This window comes from Marmota marmota, unplaced genomic scaffold, assembly GCF_001458135.2.
Source record: "Marmota marmota marmota unplaced genomic scaffold, marMar, whole genome shotgun sequence".
Lineage (NCBI taxonomy): Eukaryota > Metazoa > Chordata > Mammalia > Rodentia > Sciuridae > Marmota > Marmota marmota.
In genome coordinates, this window is record NW_025999872.1 from 898,882 (window position 1) to 921,000 (window position 22,119).

The window sequence follows — 22,119 nt, forward strand, 5'->3', positions numbered from 1 at the left end:
GTCCGGGGGAGGCCTGGGGCCGCTGGTTTGTGCGCTGTCTTCGCCGCCCCCCCTTTCGCCGCCGCCGCCGCCTCGGGCATGTCGTCCAACTGCACTAGCACCACGGCGGTGGCGGTGGCGCCGCTCAGCGCCAGCAAGACCAAGACCAAGAAGAAGCATTTCGTGTGCCAGAAAGTGAAGCTATTCCGGGCCAGCGAGCCGATCCTCAGCGTCCTGATGTGGGGGGTGAACCACACGGTAACCAGCTCCCCCGCTTGTCCCCTTGCCCCTGGCCCTCGCCCCGCAGGCCCTGAGGGTGACGCCTGCAGCCCCTGGCCAAGCCACTTGCACGCACCCCCGCCCATCCTTGCTTACCGTCCGGCCGCGGTGCACTCCCCGAACGCCACGCGAGGCCTGGTGTCTCCGTGGTGTGCGGTCGCGGTCTTCCCTCCAGCCCCTCTGGCTTCCTGCGTCCGTGTGCTGGTTTCGGGCTACCCCTGGAGCTCAGAGGGAAGGCCTGGCTGCAGCGGAATCCCTTTGGTCCCCTCTGACTCGCTTCTCATCTCACCCTGTTGGTTACATGTGTATTCCTCCTTGCCCCTTGTAGCTGGCTGCCGGATCATTGTCCCGTTGACAGGGCAAGTGGCACTGGCCTGCGTGAATATTCCTCTGTGTATAGTCGTTTGGTTGGGGTGGCTGCTCAAAGTTTCCCATCCTCCAGGCCTCCTTACCCCTACTATGGAAATCTCCCTGGATTTGTTTTTTTTCTTGAACGAGATGTATCGACTGGAGAAGCACAGGTTCCTTTGAAGTACAAACACGGTACTAGGGTCCTTCTGGAAGAGGGAGGAGAGTAAATGTATCAGTCTTGAGAGTAGTAGAGGCCTGATTATAAGGACTATTCATAATTTAAATAATGTGTCTTCCCTATTCTGTGGTGTTCATTTCAAAGACTGACTTTTCTACTTTATGGTTCTCAAGGATGTGCTAATGGTGACTGTCGTTCATCAGCTCTGGATCTTGGGGTGCTTTGAGATTGTCCATCAGCTCTGCCAGGAAGTTGGATCTGATTACAGAATTTGAGCTGGGTGACTTTTTTAGAGCTGTTTGTTTAGGGTCTGTCTGCTCTTCTGGACACTTGCTCTTTGCCTTCTGACCATTTCTTTGGGAGTAAAAAGACCTGAAGCACTACCTTTGCCAGCTATAAGTTTGGAATGAGGAAAATGAAGCTTTGGGTTTTCTGTGGACTTCAACTCTTTAGATTCCCTGGTTTTTCTGAACTCTTGAAATTAGACTAAATGATGACCAGGGATCCAAGACTTTGCTTTGCTTTGGTAGAGGGGCTAGATGTGGCTTTGGCTGGAGGTTGATGAACCATAACCTGAGCCACGGTTTTATGTGATACATCTGATATAGAAAAGCACATGTTATATGTGAGGTCTTAGTTGGTCATGAGTAGATTGCCTTTCATTGTCATTACTGGGATTAGTGAGGGTCCTGGCAGGGTAGTGAGTACATTGGTTTAATGTTCAGACCTCTAGGAGCTGCTTTGGGCCAACAATCCAGCAGAATTTGCTCCTCCTGCTTCCTGCCGCCACCAGGGTCATCTGGCAACATTTTGTGGGAAACTGGGTCATCAAAATGTGAACCCTGTGTCCCTTTCTGGAAGTCATTCCTTGATTTTATTCTCTATCCTGCATCTCACTAGAAAGCGTTATGTCTCTGTAGAGAACTGGGAGAAGCCTAAGTCTGGAATAGCTGGAAGGAACTTGGGTCCTGTGTGAAAGAGTAGCTTGCCTGTGATTACAGCAAGAGATGGAGTTCATTGTCCAGCACCACAGGGCTCTGTTTTCTTTGCCTCCTGTTCCTTTTCTTCACATCCCAGGATAGATGGGAGCTATAGTCTTGCTAGAAAATCTGAATATGTGCTCTGGGGTGTGTGCTTGTGCATGCCGTTTCCTGAGAGTGGTGCTTTGTTTGCTACTAGATAGGCAGTAAGTCTGCCCAGGCAATGAGATGAAAGCCTTTGAATGGCAGATGGACACGGTATTCACCTTCTTCTTTGCCAACTTTAAAACAGTTTGATGCTGGATGTAGTGGCACATGCTTGTGATCCCAGCAATTCAGAAGGCTGAGACAGGAGGATAGCAAGTTGGAGGCCAGCCTGGGCAACTAAGTGAGACCCTGTCTCAAAAATTAAAAAATAAAGGGTTGGAAGTGTAACTCAATGATAAAAGTGCAGTTAAAGTTTGAGGAGCTAGCTGGAAAGGCATTGACTTTTAAGCAAGAGCCATGCATCTAAATATGAATGAGTACCTGGGTGGGATGGATATAGAGCACCACTGCCCTGGACAGGTAAGCTTTAGAGGTGAGTTAGTCTCTTGTTTTATTGCTTCATTCTGATCTACAAGAAGGTGTAGTAATTTAGTGTCCCCATCTGGGAAGTGGAGACACACATGCCCAGAAGAATATAAAATCTTGCAATTCTCTTGGGGATCAGGGCCACTGGTTTTGGTGGATCAAGCCTTTCTTGGAGGTTCCCTTCCTTCAGAAGCCTGATGTCACAACTTTTTTCCATCTGAGTTTTCAGATATCCTCTCTTCTTTGATTCCTTACCATTTAAGCATCTAGGTATACTGGTCTATGGTAAATCAAATATGAAGGATGGATGTCATTTCTTCTGCTTTTTTTTTTTTTTTTTTTTGGTGCTGGGGATTTAACCCAGAGATACTTCTACTGAACCACAGCCCCAGCCCTTTTTATTTTGAGACAGGGTCTTGTCAAGTTCCTTAAGTCTTCACTATATTTCTGAGTCTGTCTGTAAATTTGGGATCCTCCTACCTCAGCCTCCTGAGTTGCTAGGATTATAGGTGTGTGGCACTGTACCTGACTGATTATGTCTTTATATAAAGCAAAAGCCAGTTATCCTCTCATGAGACAGTTGGTTTAATTCTAGGTGGAAAAAGAAGGTCTTTGAACTCAGTGTTTTGTTTTTTTTTATTGTTTTTAATATTTATTTTTTAGTTTTTGGTGGACACAGCATCTTTATTTTATGTGGTGCTGAGGATCGAACCCAGCGCCCCGCGCATACCAGGCAAGCGCGTTACCGCTTGAGCCACATCCCCAGCCCTGAACTCAGTGTTTTTAAAGGAGCTCTTCTCATGGATAAGAGATGCAGCCCCTGGACTTTGTGTAGGAAGAGTGTAGTGAAAACAAGGTGAAAATTCAGAAGACTTTGGACCTGTCGGGGGAGAACTAGTAAAAAGAGAACCCAGTTTTAGTGGATGAAATAACGGTTCAGAGGGTCTGGAATTAGGGAAGAAATATCTGGGAAGAAGTATGGAGACCAGGAAGGCTGATGTGATCTGATGCTTTTGGGCTTTTTAGGAACCAGGTATGGGTGTAACTTTACCAATATGATCAGAGGAGTAGGAGCAGTTGATGGTACCCATTTGAGAAACTGCAAGATTTTTCTCCAGAGCAGCTACACCAGTATATATTTCTACCAATAGTATATGAGGGTTCTAATTCCTCCACATCCTTGTCAACACTTGTTATTGTCTTTTTTTAGTATAGGCATTTTGGTGAGTGTGAAACTATCTCATTGTGATTTTAATTTGCATTTCCCTGATAACAATGATGTTAAGCATCTTGTATGCTTCTTTGGAGAATGTCTATTAAATCCTTTGCCCATTAAAAAGATTTTTTTTGTATAAATTCTTAAATTGGGTTGTCACATTTTATTGAGTTGTGAGAGTATGTATTCTAGATATAAATCCTTTATCAGATGAATGATTTACAAATTTTTCTCCCATTCACTCTGGGTTTTTTAATTTTCTTCATGGTATCCTTTGAAGCTTATGTTTTAACTTTGATAAAGTCTAGTTTATATATTTTTCTTTTGTTGCCTATACTTTTAGTATCATGTCTTCGGCTTTGTCTAACCCAAAGTTGTAAAGACTACTCCTGTATTTCCTTCTAAAAGTTTTATAGTTTTAGCTCTGTTTTAAAAAAAAAATTTACCGTGATCAAAACATTTAACATGAAACCTACCCTCTTAACAGTTTTTTTTAAATATTTTTTTAATTGTAGGTGGACACAATACCTTTTATTTTATTTATTTATGTGGTGCTGAGGATTGAACCCAGGGCCTCACACATGTGCTCTACCGCTGAGCCCCATGCCCATCCCCACTCTTAACAGTTTTTAAGGGTATAATATATTATTTTTTATCATAGGTACAATGTTGTACAACAGATCTCTAGAGTTTATTCATCTTGCTTGATTGAAACTTTTTTTTTTTTTTGTGGTGCTGAGGATTGACTCTAGGGACATGTGCATGTGAGGCAAGTACTCTCCCAGCTGAGCTATATCCCCTATGCCCATTAATTACCCAATTCTCCTTCCTCCCAACCCCTGGCAATCACCATTCCACTCTTTGTTTTTATAAATTTGATGATTTTAAATAACTTATTAAGGGAAATTATACAGTGTTTGTCTTTCTGAGACTGTTTTCATGTAATATAACGTCCTCAAAATTATCCATGTTGTTGCATATTGCAGAATTCCCTTTTTCAAGGCTAAATAGTATTCCATTTTATGTATTTCCCACATTTTCTTATTCATCTACCCATGAATTTAGGTCATTCCTCATCCTGGTTCTTATGAATAGTGCTGTTTCTTTGTGTGTGTGTGTGTGTGTGTGTGTGTGTGTTTGTGTGTACACATACACTAGGGGTTTTTGGTGGTTGTTTTTGTCTTTTTTTGGTGGTTTTTTTTGTTTGGTTTAGTTTGGCTTTTAGTTCTGGGAATTTACCATTGAACTACATCCCCAGCCCCCCTTTTTATTTTTATTTTTTTGGGGGATACTGGGGATTGAACTCAGGGGCACTCGACCACTGACACATCCCCAATCCTATTTTGTATTTTATTTAGAGACAGGGTCTCACTGAGTTGCTTAGTGCCTCGCAGTTGCTGAGGCTGGCTTTGAACTCATGATCCTCCTGCCTCAGTCTCCTGAGCAGCAGGGATTACAGAAATATGCCATGAGCCGGGCCTTTATTTTTTATTTTAAGACAGGGTCTCACTAAGTTGCATAGGACCTTGCTAAGTTGCCCCAGCTGATCTTGAATTTGCCATCCTTTTGTCTGAGCCTCCCAAGTCACTGGGATTACAGGCATATGCCACTTGGCTGGCTAGTTTTAGCTTTTAAATTTAGATCGTAATGCATTTGGTGTTCATTTTTATTATTGTGTATGGAACAGAGTCATTCTTAATATCTGCTCAATTTTTCTCCTACATCCCATAACCATTCTGTCCACACTTTTTCTCTGCTTAATGCAGACCCAGAACCTTCTTTCCTTACTTTTTTCTCTTTTCCTGCTGCTTTAGAGATCTTCAGTAAATATTCTTGCTCTGGTCAGGCCTTTGGGTAAATTTGCCCTTCAGCAGGTGTTCCCTTCTTGCAGAGAATAGGGGCACTCGAACAGGAGAAGAAAAACCAAGATATAAAAAGGAATAAACCCAGGGGTGGAGTTATTGGCTCCCTGAGCTTTCTGTTCTTTTTCTTTTCTTCCGTGGAGTTCCAGATCTTGCTTGGACCTCCTTGGTCCTAGGAGTGTGTTAGCTAGCACATCATGTTTTCTATGGTGGCAGGTAACAGATAAGCCATTGGTGGCCAGCCTATTGCTGAACTGCTGTCAAAGCCCTGGGACATGTCAGGAAGCCAATGTGGCTAACCCATCCCTCCTAGGTAACAATTCCTATGAAGGTCATACACAGGGAAGTGGGGGCTTCTGGAGTCAGAAATTCACTGGATTAGAAGTTGTGACTGGATTTTTTTTTTTTTTTTTTGTACCAGGGATTAAACCCAGAGGTGCTTTACCACTGAGCTATGTCCTCTTTTTATTTTGAGACAAGGTCTCGCTAGGTTGCTGAGTCTGGCTTTGAACTTGTGATCTTCCTGCCTCAGTCTCCCCAACATGCCTAGCTGGTGACTGAATTTTTATCTCCAGTAGGATCAGCAGAGTGAATGCTCTGTTTCTAAGTTCTTTCTTTTTTCTTTTTTTAAATTTTTTTTTTTTTAGTTGTAGATGGACAGAATACCTTTATTTTATTTGTTTATTTTTATGTGGTGCTGAGGATTGAACCCAGTGCCTCATGCATGCTAGGCAAGCGCTCTGCCTCTGAGCTACAGCCCCAGCCCTCTCAAGTTCTTTCTTATTCAGTTTTTTTAGCTTTCTCATTATTTATTCTGAGAGTTTATGGACTTGATCATGTGGATAATCCAAAAACTACTTATGTGACATGACATACAACAGACTTACCTTCCTAATGTGTTGTACTGAGCCTGAATCTTGAATGAGTTTGCATTCCACAATGTACCCCTGCTGCTGCTGAAGGTGAACAAGATTGGCCTAGGAATGTGCAGAAATAGTAAAGCAAAGCCACATCCTCCTAACATGTTGCATTAGGCAGGACCTTCTATGCTTCAAAACTTGTAGTTGCTCCCTTTGTCAACTAATTTTTTTCTTCTCTCCCTGGCATTTGAAACTTCAGTCTCTGGGACTGGGGTTGTGGCTCAGTGGTAGAGCACTTGATTAGCATGTGCGGGGCCCTGGGTTTGATCCTCAGCACCACATATAAATCAATAAAATAAAAATATTGTATCCAACTACAACTAAAAAATAAATATTAAAAAAGAAAGAAAGAAAGAAACCTTACAGTCTGTCATAGCTTCAGTAGCTGATGTTAACCTTCTTTCCTGTCCTCCAGACTGTGAGCCTCTGGCATAGACACTCTAGCCTTGCTGTCTCTGTTCTCCATTTATCCTAGTGCTAACCATTCTTCAGTCCCCACCTCCCTCCTTCTCTTCTGTCCATCCATTCTTCTACTTAATAACTACTATGTACTAGTCATTTTCTATAGACATAAACATGCATAAGATAGAGTCTTGCTGGACACAGCGGCTCAGGCCCATAATCCCAGTGGCTCAGGAGTCTGAGTCAGGAGGATTGCAAGTTCAAAGCCAGCCTCTGACTAAGCCCCTAAGCAACTTAGCAAGACCCTGTCTCTAAATAAGATATATTTAAAAAGGGCTTGGGACTGTGGTTCAGTTTTTAAGTGCCCCTGGGTTCAATCCCTGGTACCCCTCCCCCCCCAAAAAAAGTCTCTTCTAGGGACTCACAGCCTAGTAGAGAAATCAAACATATAAAACAAAATAATTACCTAAGTGATTGTGATATTTAGGACGTAAAGAAAACACAGAGGAATGAGTAATTAATTCAACCTGGGGGAGACAGGGAACCTCTCAGACAGGAACTGTCATTGAGCTAGATCTAAGCTGATTCTGTTGACTTTTATCCTTTCTATTCTTAGGTCTGCAGTCTATCATCTGAACAATTGTATTAAATAAATGGTCTGTAAATGGTCTTACTGCTTCTTTGCCTTTTGCAGTTCTTGGTTTTCATTCCTTTCTGTGTTGCCCAACTTGCGAATCCTCAGACATAACTTGAGAGGGCTTCCCGTTGCTGCATAATCAAGTCTAAATCTACCACGCAGTAGGCAAGCCTAAGTTCAAATCTAGGCTCTGCCAGTTATTAGTGGTATGCTTTGGAGCAGTCATATTTTTCTTTTCTTTTTGCTAGCTTCATTTTTATTTCCTATAAAGTGGGCATAATGCTTTTTCCTTGAGACAAGGAATGGAAAACACAGCCTTAGGCAAGGTGGCCATCTGTAAGCAGGATTGCACAGCATGGTATAAAGAGCCCAGACAGACAGACCTGGCATCAGACAGATCTGGGATCAAATCCTGTTTCTTCACATAGTGTTTGATCTTCTCTTGCAAAATCAGATTAATAATATGTGGCTACTAGTGTTAGAAATCATAGCACAGAATAGAGAAAAAAAATATATATATATATAAATTTTTTTTGTGGTGCAGGAGATTGAACCCAGGGTGTTGTGCATGCGAGGCAAGCACACTACCAACTGAGCTATATCTCCAGCCCTAGAATATATATTGTGTATGTGTGATTAATAATGATAGAGAGTACCAACCTCTCATAGGCATTTGACCAATGGAAACAGCTATCATTTATTAATATTTGTAATGTGCTAGATGGTTCACATATTTTCCGGTTATCCCCCTGCTCTTCTTACTACCTCTGACGTGTGTTGCTGCCCTCTGTTTACCCAAATGCCCCTGCACAATGTACTCGCCGTTCTTAAAATGGCAGTATATTTCATAACTCTAAGGCTTGGTTTTCACTGTTCCAATGGCCTAGGATTCCTTTCCTGTCTTTTTTTTTTTTGGGGGGGGGGGAACTATGATAATAGGACTTTCTCAAATTTATTTCTCCATAGTTTCCATTAGCAATCAGTTCCCTCATTCCTACTCCTGGGCAGAAGCAATCCTTTCTCTTTTTCTTTTATTTTACTTCTCTGTCTTTTCCTTGCAGTGCTGGGGATCAATCCCAGGGCTCTCACATGTTGCAGTTAAATAGCTACACCCCTACCCCAGAATCAATCATTTCTTAATCTATTTTTTCCATCTCCTAGGCAGTTATAGCACACGTCAGATTGTATTAGTTACTGTTGTCTGTCTTCACAGCCAAACAGAGGACATCTTTTGTTTTTTGTCTCTCCAGTTTCTGAGACAGTGCTTGGATGTCATAAATTGAGTAGAAGTTTGACATCGTCTAAGCCAGATCAGAAAAGGTGTTGAATGCCAGGTTAAAACTTTACACTGAGGTTGATGAGGAGCCATGGAAGATTTTTAAGCAGGCGTATAACATGATCTTGTAGATTTTTCCAGTTTTGAGTGCTCTTGGCAATACCGGGAAAGACTTAGGTGCCTGTTTGTAGCCTGATGTGTGAGGGCCAGGGGGTCTGATCCTCTGATCATATTAACCTTATCCTCCTCTGTGTCCCGTGTTCTTCTTAAGATTGTTTACTGCTTTGACTCATTTCCTTGATTAGAGCATAAGCCTCATAGTTCTTTAATGTACATAACCCTTTCTCCTTGGCACCCCTCCTCACACACACATATCATCCACAGAATGAAGCATATAGTAGCTTTTTCAATAACTCCTGTCCATATGAAATTGAATTGAACTCTGAGGATATAAAATTTAACACAACTAAGAAATGAAAAGTGAAAAATATACAGTGATTTGGGAGGCAGGAGCAACTTAGGGAGGCTTTAAGCAATTTAGCCAGACCCTTTCTCAAATAAAAAATAATAATTTTCAAAAAGGTCTGGGGATGTAGTTTAGTGGTTTAGTGTCCCTGGTTTTAATCCCTGGTACAAGAATAAAAGTATAACTAATATCTAGAGTGAATAATCTACATGTGGCCCATTGGAAAAAAAGGGGTGAGTCTATATAGTTGAGGTTCATGGGTTGTCCACCAATATATTATTTGAATTTAAAAATTCCTATTATTAGACTTATAATCAAGAGTAAAAATGAGCTGGGTATAGTGGCACATGATTGTAATCCCAGCAACTCCCAAGGTTGAGGCAAAAGGATTACAAGTTCATGGCCAGCCTGGGTAACTCAGCAAGACCCTGGCTCAAAATAATAAATAAAAAGAGCTGAGGCTGTAGCTCAATGGTGAAGTGCCTCTGGGTTCAATCTCCAGTACTGCCCCCCCAAAAAAGAAAAAAAGTTTACACAGAGAAATAATGAATAGAGAGATAATAAATAATTAATAGGTCCTGTGAGACTAATTCACCCTGGCTAAGGAACAGTTGACCTCTCTCAAGTAAGTGTTTTAATCATTTCTGGTTCTCCTAGTATCAATCCCTGACTTTGGTACTAAATTTGGATCTTGGACTAACCAGAATCAATTCGTAGCAGATTCTGTAATGTTTTGGTGTGAAGCCATACTGTGATCCAATGGGACAAGCTAGAAAAGGTGAATTGCTTAAGAACCTGGAATCTCTTTTTCTCTTTTTCCCCTTTAACTCTCAGAGTCAGGCTTGATATACCAGGAAAAAGGAAGTGGTACCACCATCATGAATTGTTTCTGTTGGCAGAAAAATAAGGAAGTGGAATGGTTTTCTCTGTAGGCACAGATTTGACAGTCAAGCTCTCTCATGATCACCTCTGGAATGAGCTGGCATGGTTGTTTTATTTGACTGTTGGGAGGGCTTAATGATAAAGGTCATTACAGATTGGGATGTTGGAAATTTTTTTTTTTTTTTTTTTTTTTTAAAGAGAGAGTGAGAGAGAGAGAAAGGGAGAGAGAGAGAATTTTTTAAATATTTATTCTTTAGATTTCGGTGGACACAACATCTTTGTTTGTATGTGGTGCTGAGGATCGAACCCGGGCCGCACGCATGCCAGGCGAGCGTGCCACCGCTTGAGCCACATCCCCAGCCCTTGGAAAAAATTTTTAATATTTATTTTTTAGTTGTAGTTGGAAATAATACCTTTATTTTATTTACTTTTATGCGGTGCTGAGGATCAAACCCAGGGCCTTGCACGTGCCAGGCCAGTGCTGTACTGCTGAGCCACAACCCCAGCCCAGGATGTTGGAAAATTTTAAATCACTTTTATTGATGAAAACTTTACATACAATAAAATACACACATTTTTAAAGTGTACAATTTACAGATTTTTGACAAAATAATAAAAGTATAACTAATCCCTAGAGTGATTAATCACATAACCATCACTCCAGACAACACATGATCATTTTTTTTTTTAATATTTATTTCTTAGTTGTAGTTGGGCACAATATCTTTATTTTATTTATTTATTTATTTTTATGTGGTGCTGAGGATCGAACCCAGGGCCTCACACGTGCTAGGCGAGTGCTCTACCGCTGAGCCACAGCCACAGCCCACATGGATCTTTTCTATCACCTTATACTTCTCATGTCCTTTTACACTTGACAACCTCCAACCTACCCAGACAGCCTCTTAGGTGATTTTTTCCTGTAGATTCCTGTTCTGGAGTTTCATGTAAATGGGATCACACTCATTGTCTGTGTCAGTCAAATTTGCCAGCAGTTTGTTGTCTCCACCACACCCTTAACTTATATTTCTATCCACTGTCCCTTCTTTGTATACATATACTCCTCCACCTTCCTCAACTTCCCGATGAGTGAACTGGCTTTTTTTAAACCAACTCTGAGAAGATATGGTTCCCCAGACTGCATTAACTTGAACTTTCTATATCCTCTGGTATTTCTAAATAAAAAAAAGTTTGAAACATAAAAAGGGCAGCAAATTAAATGCCATTTTCCCCATTTATGCTCCTGGAGGAGTCCTAATGACTGTAGGTTATTCCCTCCCTGCCACATCATTGAGATAATAGGATTTGCAAGAAAGGTATCTGGGAGACACAAGGCTGTGCCCCCCAACCCCCAATCCATTAAGTCAGGACTAAGGTTTCCTCTATAAATTCTGAATGCATTAATGGCAACTGGGTTGAGAGTCAAATGTCAAATACTCTTTAGTGATGGAAGAGGACATCTGTGGCTAATTAGACCACTAATAGGCTAAATGGGATGGGGAAGAGCAGGACCTGCCCACTCAGCTCTGTACCAATGGGAAGCCAAGTCTCTGAAGGGGGATGAAAGACACTGAGAAGGTTTGTATACAGTAGGGGCAAGGGATCCTAATCCATCTTCGCCAGTTCAGCATAAGCAAGCTATTACATAGGGAACTGGCCCTGCTTTTGCTAGAGGGTCAGAGTGAACCAGGGGTGAGATGTCTACCTCTTTTGTTCCCTTTAAGTTTAACCCTTTACTTTGGAGATACAAAGTTACACACCTATACAAACCCACCCATGTTTTTTCCTGCTTTGAATAGCCCACAATTTGCATGAGGATGTTCAAAGGCTTTAATTAATATGCACCTAGATTGGAGGACATTTATTCATTGATCCATGTATTGCATTTGACAAATACTGAGTAACTGCCATGTTTTAATTTGTGGTGCCAAGGACTGCATAGCCCCCAAAGATCAATAACAGTATTGCTTAGCTGAAATCTAACAGGCCCATGAAGTTTATTAATTACATTAACTACAATATGTAATGTCTGTGAGATGGCCAAAGGAAGGATATATACAATGCTTCAGGAATTCCAAGTAGGGAAAGAGTATTTATTTATGGTCTGGAGTACTGTGGAAAGCTTCATGAAGGAGGTACCTTTTGAGCTGTACCTTATTAGAGGGAGAATTTCAACAGGTGGACATAAGGTTGGGAACTTGAGAAGGGCAGAAATAAAGACAAGGAAGGAATCTGTAGACGGATGGTGGCATTCCACATGATAGCATATTATCTCAAGGACCTCCCTCTTCTTTTGCTTTACAGATCAATGAGCTGAGCAATGTCCCTGTCCCTGTCATGCTAATGCCAGATGACTTCAAAGCCTACAGCAAGATCAAGGTGGATAATCATCTCTTCAATAAGTAAGTTGCTTACTGAGTGGGCTCAAGTTTTATGAGCATTTTTTTCCTTCAAACCTCTGTAGCCTCATGCATGGTGGGCCACGCCAGCACCTGGCAGAGTATAATAGTGCATCTGTCTCAGAGTTGTTAAGCTGGCTGGGAAAATGCATTTGTAATGACATTCTCTCTCCATGGCATTCTCTGGTCAATGCATTTCTTTATCTGCCACCTCCAGTGTCTCTTGGGATGTGTGGCTAGGTCCTGGGTGATTCATGGAGGGCTAGCTCTGGAGAGATGAGCGATTTGGGAGCTGGGGTATCTAGTATGTGGCTTCAGTAGTGGCCCTATCTTGATCTTGGTCTGAGGCAGGAATCATCCAGGCATTTTCCTGGCCTGCAGTGAGCCAAGATCTTTTCTCCCTGACTGGTGTGTAAACAACAGGCTAAGCATAGTGCTCAAGGGCACTACCCAAAGTAACGCTTCCTATTTTTGTCCCTTGTAGCTTCTTGGAATATCACCAGTGTCTAAAGGTTGTCTCAGACATTGTTGGAGACCCTTCAGTAGCCATCTCACCTGGTACAGTTGGGAGCCTGCTCTAAGCCCTATTGAGGCCTTGTTTTTTTGTCCTACTGTTTCCCCAGGGACCCTTTGCTATTTACTATGTTCCTTTCTTTATGTCCATCCTGGTTCTATTCTCCTTTGTCCTAAAGCCTTTACCACCTTACCAGGTAGGCTGTCACCCCACTAGTCCCAGACTGTTAGCTCAGAGGAAAAGCTTGATTTCAGAATATCCCTTAGTGGCCTCTCTCTCTTTGCCATCGTTAATAATAATATCTTGTTCTAGAAGCCATCTGTCTTCATAGCTGCCACCTGCTAAGTGGCCACCTAAGGAAGGAGAAGCAGATCTCCACTCAGGTAGAAAAAGAGGTGATTCTGATCTAGAAGCCCAGGGATCCAGAGGTGGCAGTGTACCACCAGCCATTTCAGGATCCAGTCCTCTGATCAGTCTAAGGAGTGGAAAGGGTATAGATTGGTGCCAGAAGTCAGCAAACATGGCTTTAAAAGATGGGATCCCAGTTAACTGAGCGGGGATCTCTTCATACCTCACTTTTTCCTACATCCCAGTAGAAGCCCAGGGCAGGATGTCTTGAATACCCATTCAGGATGTTTCAGTAGGAACATCCCCAGAGGAGAGAGGCCTTTGGTGAGAGGAGTCTTTCCCTCTAGACTGATATTGCCTCACAGCAGAAGTTCACATGCTGTGACCTGCGGTAGCACTTACAGTGCCTGTGAGGTACGCCCTACACACAGTCTCACTTCACAGGGCTAGTTTTTTTTTTCTCCTTTAAATTTTATTGAAGGACACATAGAGAAAAGTACACAAGCCATAAGTATATGACTATATTAATATTTACAAAGTGAATAGAGACGTAACTTTTTTTTGTTGTTTTGAGACAGGGTTTTGCAAAGTTTGCTTCAAACTATTCATCCTCCTGCCTCAGCTTCCGAAGTAGCTGGGGTTATAGGTGTGTACCACTGGGCCTGGCTTAGGTGTAAAAATTTTAAGTTTATACATGCTTAGAATCACCAGCAGTGTTTATTAAAAATGCAGATTTCCAAACTTACCTCCAGAGTTCCTAGGACCTAGAAATCAGCATTTAAGCATGAAAGATTGTTCAGGTTGGGGCAGTCTGTGGGCCACAATTTGAGGAGTTCTGATGTCAGAATGAAGCTGAGTGATGCTCTACTTTCCCTAGGGAGAACCTCCCCAGCCGCTTTAAGTTTAAGGAGTACTGCCCGATGGTGTTCCGAAATCTCCGTGAGAGGTTTGGGATTGATGATCAGGATTACCAGGTACGGGCTGTCTAGTAAAACCTGGAAGGTTTGGGAATGGAGTGGGGTCAGGAAGCCACAGGACAAATAGAGGAAAAAGCATCAGCCGTCCTTGTGTCCCCCCTGTCACATCTTATTCTAGTTCATGCAGTCTTTCCCAGGACTGCTGGGCTCTTGGAGGGACAGGGGCTTTAGATGTGCTTCTGAGGATGCCTCAGCTCACGTTCCTGTCCCTGGGAGGGTGAATAGTGGGAGGGAGAGGGATGTGTGGAAGCTGCTTCATTTCAGTCTGACATTCCCAGTCTAGGCTGAAGAACCCTCTCCTCGTAGTTTGACTTAAGAGAGAGAATTGTTGCCAGCGAAAGATGAGGCCTCTTAAAGCAGATAAGACAGATTAGAAAAGGAAGACTTCAAGGGTAGTGTAACCTCTTCCCAGGTATGAGTGTCACCTCTTAAACTTGTCCCCTATCCTGGTGGTGGGAGTGGGGTAGGCATATCAGGGCAACTGCCCTTTTCAGGGGCGATACTGTCTTAGAAGCCTGTTGAGAGGAATCAGTCCCAAAATCAGAACATGATAGTCTGACTCAGAGTCCATTCAGTCTGGCTTCAGTCCCTTCTATACCTTGCCCTTCTCTTTGGACCTTCTTCCCCTAGCAGATAGCCTAGAGGTAAAGGTGGGAGAATTTTTCACTTCACCTTATAGTTTTCAAAACATAGCTGACTTTCAATCATTTGTGGTGGAAAAAGGGGAGTGTACAAGCACAGTAAAATCTAAAACGGATGCCTACTCAATCCTAGTAAGCCACTCAATCCCAGTAAGCCTTTCACAGAGTTCACAGGAGCAGAGTGGGCCTCAGGCACAAATGTCCCTCCCTGCCTTCACTCTGAGGGCCTGCTATAGACACGATATCCTGACTAGGAGGCTGAGGGTATGTGAAAGGAGGAGGAGATCTCAGGGCTTTGAGCACCCAGGAATGTCCACATCTAAGAAGTACTGTGAGGTCCCTCCATCCGCCTCTGCTAGGATCAGACCCTGAAGTAAATCATGACCTGTCTGGAGCCTGAGGTTTTCTAAAAACTTCTTGCCATTGTTGGAACCCCAAATTGCTGGGACGCCTTCTTTCTCCTTTGGTTCCTTCCTCGTCCCTGGACTATCTCACCACATCATCCCATGTCTGCATTTTGCCTCTAAAAGCCTGATGGGCACATGACTGCTCAAGACTGAAATGAGGGCAGCAGGGCTGACATTCTGGGCAGGGCCTCTGCTCATGGGCTACCAGTGATTTAGTGGGAAGAAGCTGCCTGGACCTAAGGCAGGCAGAGCTACACCTCCACCTGGGCTCACAGCTGCAAGTCTTATTGGCAGAGGCACAGGCATGGAGAGAGGTCACTCATTCATGCAGCCTGCTCAGCATTTCTTGGTTGGGGATGTCCTGTTTCTGGGGAGCTCCTTTAATTTAGCATCTTTTCCAAGGAACATAGAGAGCCCATCAACCCTTCAGACTTAGTTTCTTCCATGAAGATGGCGCTTATCCCCCCCCATGTTTTTTTAATGTTTTTTATAGTAGATGGACACAATACCTTTATTTTATTTTTATGTGGTGTTAAGGATCAAACCCACACATGTCTCACACATGCTAGGCAAGTGCTCTACCAACTGAGCTATAATCCCAGCCCCCCATATGGTTTTTTGAGGAGTCATTGGGTGACAGTAGAAAGTAGAGTCCTCAGTAAGAGATAAGGCAGGGATCTGGAAAGGAGGCACTTCTATGAGTGGATCTCCATGTTCTTGGGAACAACTGGGGTCTCCCCTCAGCCTTGTCTCCCAGGGGTCTACTGTGTGAACACATGGCTTTTGGTCAACTCACATTGTCCCCCATCTCTCCTGCTCTCTGATCCTAGTGGGGACTTGAGATTGAGTAGGGGCAGAGCCAGAAAGTCTACCAGAACTGCCTTCCAGTCATTCACAGAAGAGCAGGAAGCTGAGATGAGGGGGCAGGTTGATGACCAAAAGTTGAGGATCAGCCTCCCATTTTGGGAAGGGTTTTTGAGCCTCAGGGTTAATACAGGGAAAAGAGGTGACTGTGTCCATTGTGTCCTTACGCTAGGCCCGTTGCGTTTTTCCTAAGCTTGGTCTTTGTCACTCAAGAGATTGGAGAAATCCACTCGATCTGCCTCCTAGTGTTTCAGTTGAGGAAACTCAGGGTGAAGTATGGCTCACCTAAGGTAATATGGTTTATAGGGTCAGGGTTAGAATCAGCCCCCTCAAATCTGAGGCTGTTTTAGTTTGTAGGCTAGCTCTCTAGGATCAAGATGAAATGACACTTCATAGTCCTCTTTCTATTCTAGTCTAAGATCAGGGGCAGATTGTAAGGGTCAATTTATCATTGTAGAGGAAGATTTTAGGAAGGGTTATGAATACCTCAAGAACAAAGAGGTGGATAAGGTCCCATCTGGGAACCCTCTATTGTAGTATTTTTGACATTTGAACAGTCCAGCCCATCAGAGAAGATTCAGAATCAAAGTCAGAATCCTAGGACTATAGTGTAGCTTGCCTAGCATGTGAAAGGCTCTGGGTTCATCTCCAGTACTGCAGAAAGAAAGAAGAAGAAGAAAAGAATCTTTATGCCTTTTTCCAAAACCAGCTGCTTTTGTCTTGGGCTCTCAGAACTCAGTGACACGCAGTGCACCCATCAACAGTGACAGCCAGGGCCGGTGTGGTACGCGTTTCCTTACCACCTATGACCGACGCTTTGTCATCAAGACTGTGTCAAGTGAGGATGTGGCTGAGATGCACAACATCTTAAAGAAATACCACCAGGTATGGTGAGTCCCAAGCCTGGGCAGTGGAGAATGGGTTAGAAGAAGGAGAGGGGACCCCTGGTGGGCTTCTCAGGGACCCGGGCCATGTCCTCTCTAGTGGTGGCAAATGCTTCCTGATAACCAAGCAGTAGCTTCTCCCTGTTTCTGTGAGGTGAAATGCCTATTTTATTTTTTATGGTGCTGGGAATTGAACTCAGGGCCTCACGCATGCCAGGCAAAGGCTTTAACCACTGAGCCACAGCCCCAGCCCATGAAAAGGAGCCACAAAGGCATGTTGCTGACTCAGTCCCAGTTGAACAGCTTTTTGTTGTCTGAGTTGGAGAGTTTTCATCCTCTGGCATCTGCCTTGCTTCTTCTGAAAGAGGTGGGGCAGCAGGGTTGATTCCTTCCCATTCCATCTTTCCACTCCTCTGGAACCTGCCCAGGGAGAAAGCAGGGAGTACTGTGGTGCCATGTGGGTGCCTGTCCTAAGCCTGCCTGGGCCTTCTCTCTGTGACACCAGAAGAGTGGTGAATGGAACTCTGGTCTTTGGGGGGTTTCAGCAATGAGAGCTTTGGGTGGGACCACTCTGTTCTCCCAGACGCTGGGTCCCATCCCTACCTCTGCAGCTCATCTCTGCCCTTTGGCCTTCCTACGTTAGGCTGACAGAGGAGAGCAAGTCCTGGATCCATGATTGTCCTACTGTGTAATCCTATTGCAAACAAAATCTTAGGTGGCGGGCTGGGGATATAGCAAAGTTGGTAGAGAGAATGCTTGCCTTGCGTGCAAAAGGCCCTGGCTTCGATCCCCAACACCACAAAAAAAAATCTTAGGTGGTCTCCTGGAGGGACTCTGCACTGCCTGCTCAACTAACCTCACTCTGCCATGCCAGGTGGATGTGGGGTGGCTGTCGCCTGTTGTAAGTCTGAGCAACCCCTATTATTTCACAGAACTCACTTGAAAAAACCACTAGTCTAGAAGTAGAATCCAGGGAGCTAGGGAACATTTTAGCCTGGTAGAGCCCCATCCATGCTCGGCACCTTCATGTTCCTTAACCTTCCCTGTCTTCCTGCTTCCCATTCTAGTTCATAGTGGAGTGTCATGGTAACACCCTTCTGCCACAGTTCCTGGGCATGTACCGCCTGACTGTGGACGGCGTGGAAACCTACATGGTGGTCACGAGGAATGTGTTTAGCCATCGTCTCACTGTACACCGCAAGTATGACCTTAAGGTAAAGGGCTCTGTGTTTCCCAGCAGTGTGGCCACCTTATGTCTGAGGCTGTGAGAGGCCATTGCTCTGACTTCTGCCTAGTTGGGAAAGCTAGAGCACATGCATTGGCATGACAAGTGACTTGGGAGTTGATGTGCCTGCTTCTTACAGACCATTCTTACTTGAGGTCCAGATGACAGTGACAAATGTACCATATGTACATAACAATAGATACTCTTCAACTCCTGTCTGTGAATTGCGCACACCCAGGGTAGCAGAGCAGGGACAGGCCATGCTGATGCTCATACTCTGACATCTGTACAGGCCCTGTGGAGTGACAGTGCAAGTCCATTTCTAAGCTTTGAGAAGGATGCACTTGGGGCTGTGAACCAGGGTGCTCCACTGTTCTTGAACCAGGCTTCCTGACTTCTGTCACCTCATACTGCTGTCCCCTCCCTCTGCTGCAGCCACACTGATTTTCTTTGCATCCCTGCAGTGCCTATGCTCCTTCCCATTCCAGGATTCTACATATACTGCCTGAATAGGTTCCCTCTCAGCAGCCCTGCCCTTCCCCCACATTAGGGCTGCCTAAACTTAGCTTCAATTCACATGCTGCTGCTTCCAGCAAGTAGGCCCTGGCCACTGCTCCTCCCCATTCCAGGAGCATCCCCTGCATTACATGCTCTCATAGTGTCAGAGTGTCTCCTCCCCATACCACTTAGCACCATTATAATGAATTGTTGAATTGTGTACTCACTGTTTAATGTCCATGTCCCCTGTTAGACTGAAAGTTCTGTAACTGTAGTCAGAGCTCTGTAAGTGGGCTATGCTGAGTGAGTGGACAAGTTGCTGCCTCCTGGCCCCTCTAGGGTACTAACCAGCCTATTTCCATTCACCTGCCAGCTCTCCCCAAACTCTAGTGCATGTTTGTCTGCTCAAAGGAGTTTGCCTCTGCTGAACTTCTCCTGATGGCTCTTATCCTTTCAGGGTTCTACTGTTGCCAGAGAAGCAAGTGACAAAGAGAAGGTATGCTGGCGCTGAGCAAATGTGGAAGGGTTGCTTGGAATCAGAAACACCTTCTGTTGGCCATCTTGTCCCTCCCACATGCAGCTGTTCACCAGTACACTTCTGTTACTAAGCACCTGCTTGACCTTGGTATAGGCCTCAGTCTCCAGCCTTTTACTTGTGCTCTCTCTGGGTTCTTTACGGTCTTGCCGGGATGGAGACGGTTTACATGTTATAGTTCAGCAAGAGTCATTCTGAGCTCTGGCATAGTCCAGGTTCAGCATGAAAGGATCCTTTGGTCAGTCCTCATTGTCTGACATATGCCACATATTTGCCATTCCTGCCTATCCAAAGCCTGGGCCTGTAGGCTCCTGTGCTGCTAATGAGCAAACTGTGCATCTTGTGTTAAAAAGAAACCCCTTCCCTTTGCACACACTGCTCTCAGCAGAACAGCTCGTTCTCCCTGGGGCAAGTGAGTGAGCCCACCTAACCTAATGCTGCTGTTGCTCTCCAGGCCAAGGACTTGCCAACATTCAAAGATAATGACTTCCTCAATGAAGGACAGAAGCTGCATGTGGGAGAAGAGAGTAAAAAGAACTTCCTGGAGAAACTGAAGCGGGATGTTGAGGTACTTCCTAAGCCTTGTCTTCACCATGACTAGACAGGGTCCCTCGTTTACTCAGAATAGGAGCCTGTTCAGCCCTCAGAAAAATAGAATTCACCCCTTTCCAGGAGCACAGACAAAAGAAAGGTGGTGATGTGAGCAGTGTAGGCAAATGTTTGCACCTAAAGGTTGTGCCTGTGGACAATTATTGGAAACCTACCATTTGTGCTGTGAAATGTTGGGAATGCTTTTCCCTGTCTCTCTCTGTCCCCATCTTCAAACTCACCTTCTGGTGGTGTCCCCATAGTAGAAAGGGCATCTAGCATTAGAACAGTGGAAACCAGCTGTTAAGATACACCACCATCAGGGTTGTGGCTCAGCAGTAGAGCACTCGCCTAGCACACATGAGGCACTGGGTTTGATCCTCATCACCACATGAAAAAAAAAAAAAAATCTGTTTCATAAACAACTGAAAAAAAAAATGATCCATCAACCAGATCTAAGAGTAGTGTAGTGGTGCACACCTATAATCCCAGTGACTCAGGAGGCTGAGGCAGCAGGAGGATCACAAGTTCAAGGGCAACCTTGGCAATTAAGTGAGACTCTATTTGTTGTTATAGCTCAGTACTAGAGCATCTCTGGGTTCAGTCCCCCTAGTCCTACCCCCCACTCCCCAACACACACACACAAAGAGGATGTCTCTGGTTCTGATTCCCTACCTCCCCAGCTACTCCTAATTGTAACAGGACTTCCTGTGGAGGAATTCCTCCAGTGGAGCCACATGCTCAAAACTGATTCTGTTGTCTGGACCACAATAACACATAGTGCCTCCTCTGTGGATTTTTTTGTTTTGTTGTTGTTGTTGTTTTTTGTGGAGCTGGGGATCAGACCCAGGGCCTTGAACATGCTAAGCAAGTGCTTTACCACTGAGCTATATTCCCGTCTTTTGGTGGATGCTTGCTGTAATAGAGTCTTCCAGATAATTTCCCTTTTATTGCTTTTTTTTTTCCTTTTTTTAAGAGAGAGAGAGAGAGAGAGAGAGAGAGAGAGAGAATTTTTTATTATTTATTCTTTAGTTTTCAGTGGGCACAACATCTTTATTTGTATGTGGTGCTGAGGATCGAACCCAGGCCGCACGCATACCAGGCGAGCGCGCTACCGCTTGAGCCACATCTCCAGCCCTTATTGCTTTATTTTGAGATAGGGTTTCACTAAGTTTGTTGCTATAAACTTTATTTTATTTTGTTTTATTTTTTTGTACTGGGGATTGAATCCAGGGTTGCTTAACCACTGGGCCACCTCCTCAGTCCCTTTTTTATTTTATTTAGAGACAGGGTCTTGCTAAGTTGCTGAGGCTAGCCTTGAACTTGCGATTCTCCTGCCTCAGCCTCTCGAGCTGATGGGATTACAGGTGTGTGCCACTGCACCTGGCTGGTTGTTATAAACTTTGTAAAAGTTAAAGGTGCATACTTGTCATCCTAGTGATATGGGAGGCTTGGGCAGAAGGATCATAAGTTCAAGGCCAAACTCAGCATGTAGTGATAATCTGCCTCACAATTAAAAACAACAACAACAAAAATGTCTGAAGATGTCACTTAGTGGTAGAACACCCCTGAATTCAATCCCCAGTACTACCAAAACAAAACAAAAACAAACAAACCAACCTTTTTTTATTGTCATAAAACACTCATAGGGGCTGGGGTTGTGGCTCAGTGGTAGACTGTAGTATGCATGAGGCACTGGATTCAATCCTCAGCACCACATAAATGTAAAGATATTGTGTCAACCTAAAACTAAAAAATAAATATTTAAAAAAAAAAACAACACTTATAGATAGTCCCTTGCTTATGGTGGTTTTCGTATTGGTGCAAAAGTGAAATGCACTCAGGAGAAACCATGTTTTGATGTTTGGCCTTTGCTCTTTTCCTGGGCTAGCAGCGTGCAATAGGTTACTCTCTTGTTTTGTTGGGCAGCAATAGTGAGCTCAGATTCCCACACAGTCATGCAGTATGAGCATAAACAGCTGATAGTTTGTAGTGTATGATATAGTATTTAATAAATTACATGAGCTCTTCTGACACTTAATATAACCTTTGTATTAAATGATTAAGTCACACTTAATTGCTAATGTAAGTGTTCTGGGCATGTTTGAGGTAGGTGAGGCTAAGATATAATGTCTAGTAGGTTAGCTGTATTAAATGTACTTTTGACTTAGATATTTTTAACCTGTGATGGGTTTCCTGGATTATTCCATTGTAATTAAGGAGCATCTGTATAATAAT

At 43.8% G+C, this 22,119-nt stretch overlaps 1 protein-coding gene across 5 annotated transcripts in view; it reads left to right on the forward strand.

Moving 5' to 3' along the window:
• The first annotated feature begins 6 nt into the window (after positions 1–6).
• Positions 7–22,119, forward strand: part of Pip4k2b (phosphatidylinositol-5-phosphate 4-kinase type 2 beta) — a 32,100-nt gene continuing 9,987 nt past the window's right edge. Inside the window, exons 1-8 of one of the 5 annotated variants that reach the window (XM_048785476.1) lie at positions 52–237; positions 4,290–4,325; positions 12,306–12,403; positions 14,140–14,236; positions 16,884–17,036; positions 18,103–18,249; positions 19,216–19,254; positions 19,748–19,861. In XM_048785476.1, coding sequence (XP_048641433.1) covers positions 12,339–12,403; positions 14,140–14,236; positions 16,884–17,036; positions 18,103–18,249; positions 19,216–19,254; positions 19,748–19,861 — 615 coding nt within the window. In that variant the 5' untranslated portion in view covers positions 52–237; positions 4,290–4,325; positions 12,306–12,338. Of the gene's footprint in view, positions 238–4,289; positions 4,326–12,305; positions 12,404–14,139; positions 14,237–14,521; positions 14,652–16,883; positions 17,037–18,102; positions 18,250–19,215; positions 19,255–19,747; positions 19,862–22,119 lie in introns of those variants that run through there. The other 4 variants (XM_015506655.2, XM_015506656.2, XM_048785478.1 and 1 more) reach the window with 4 other exon arrangements.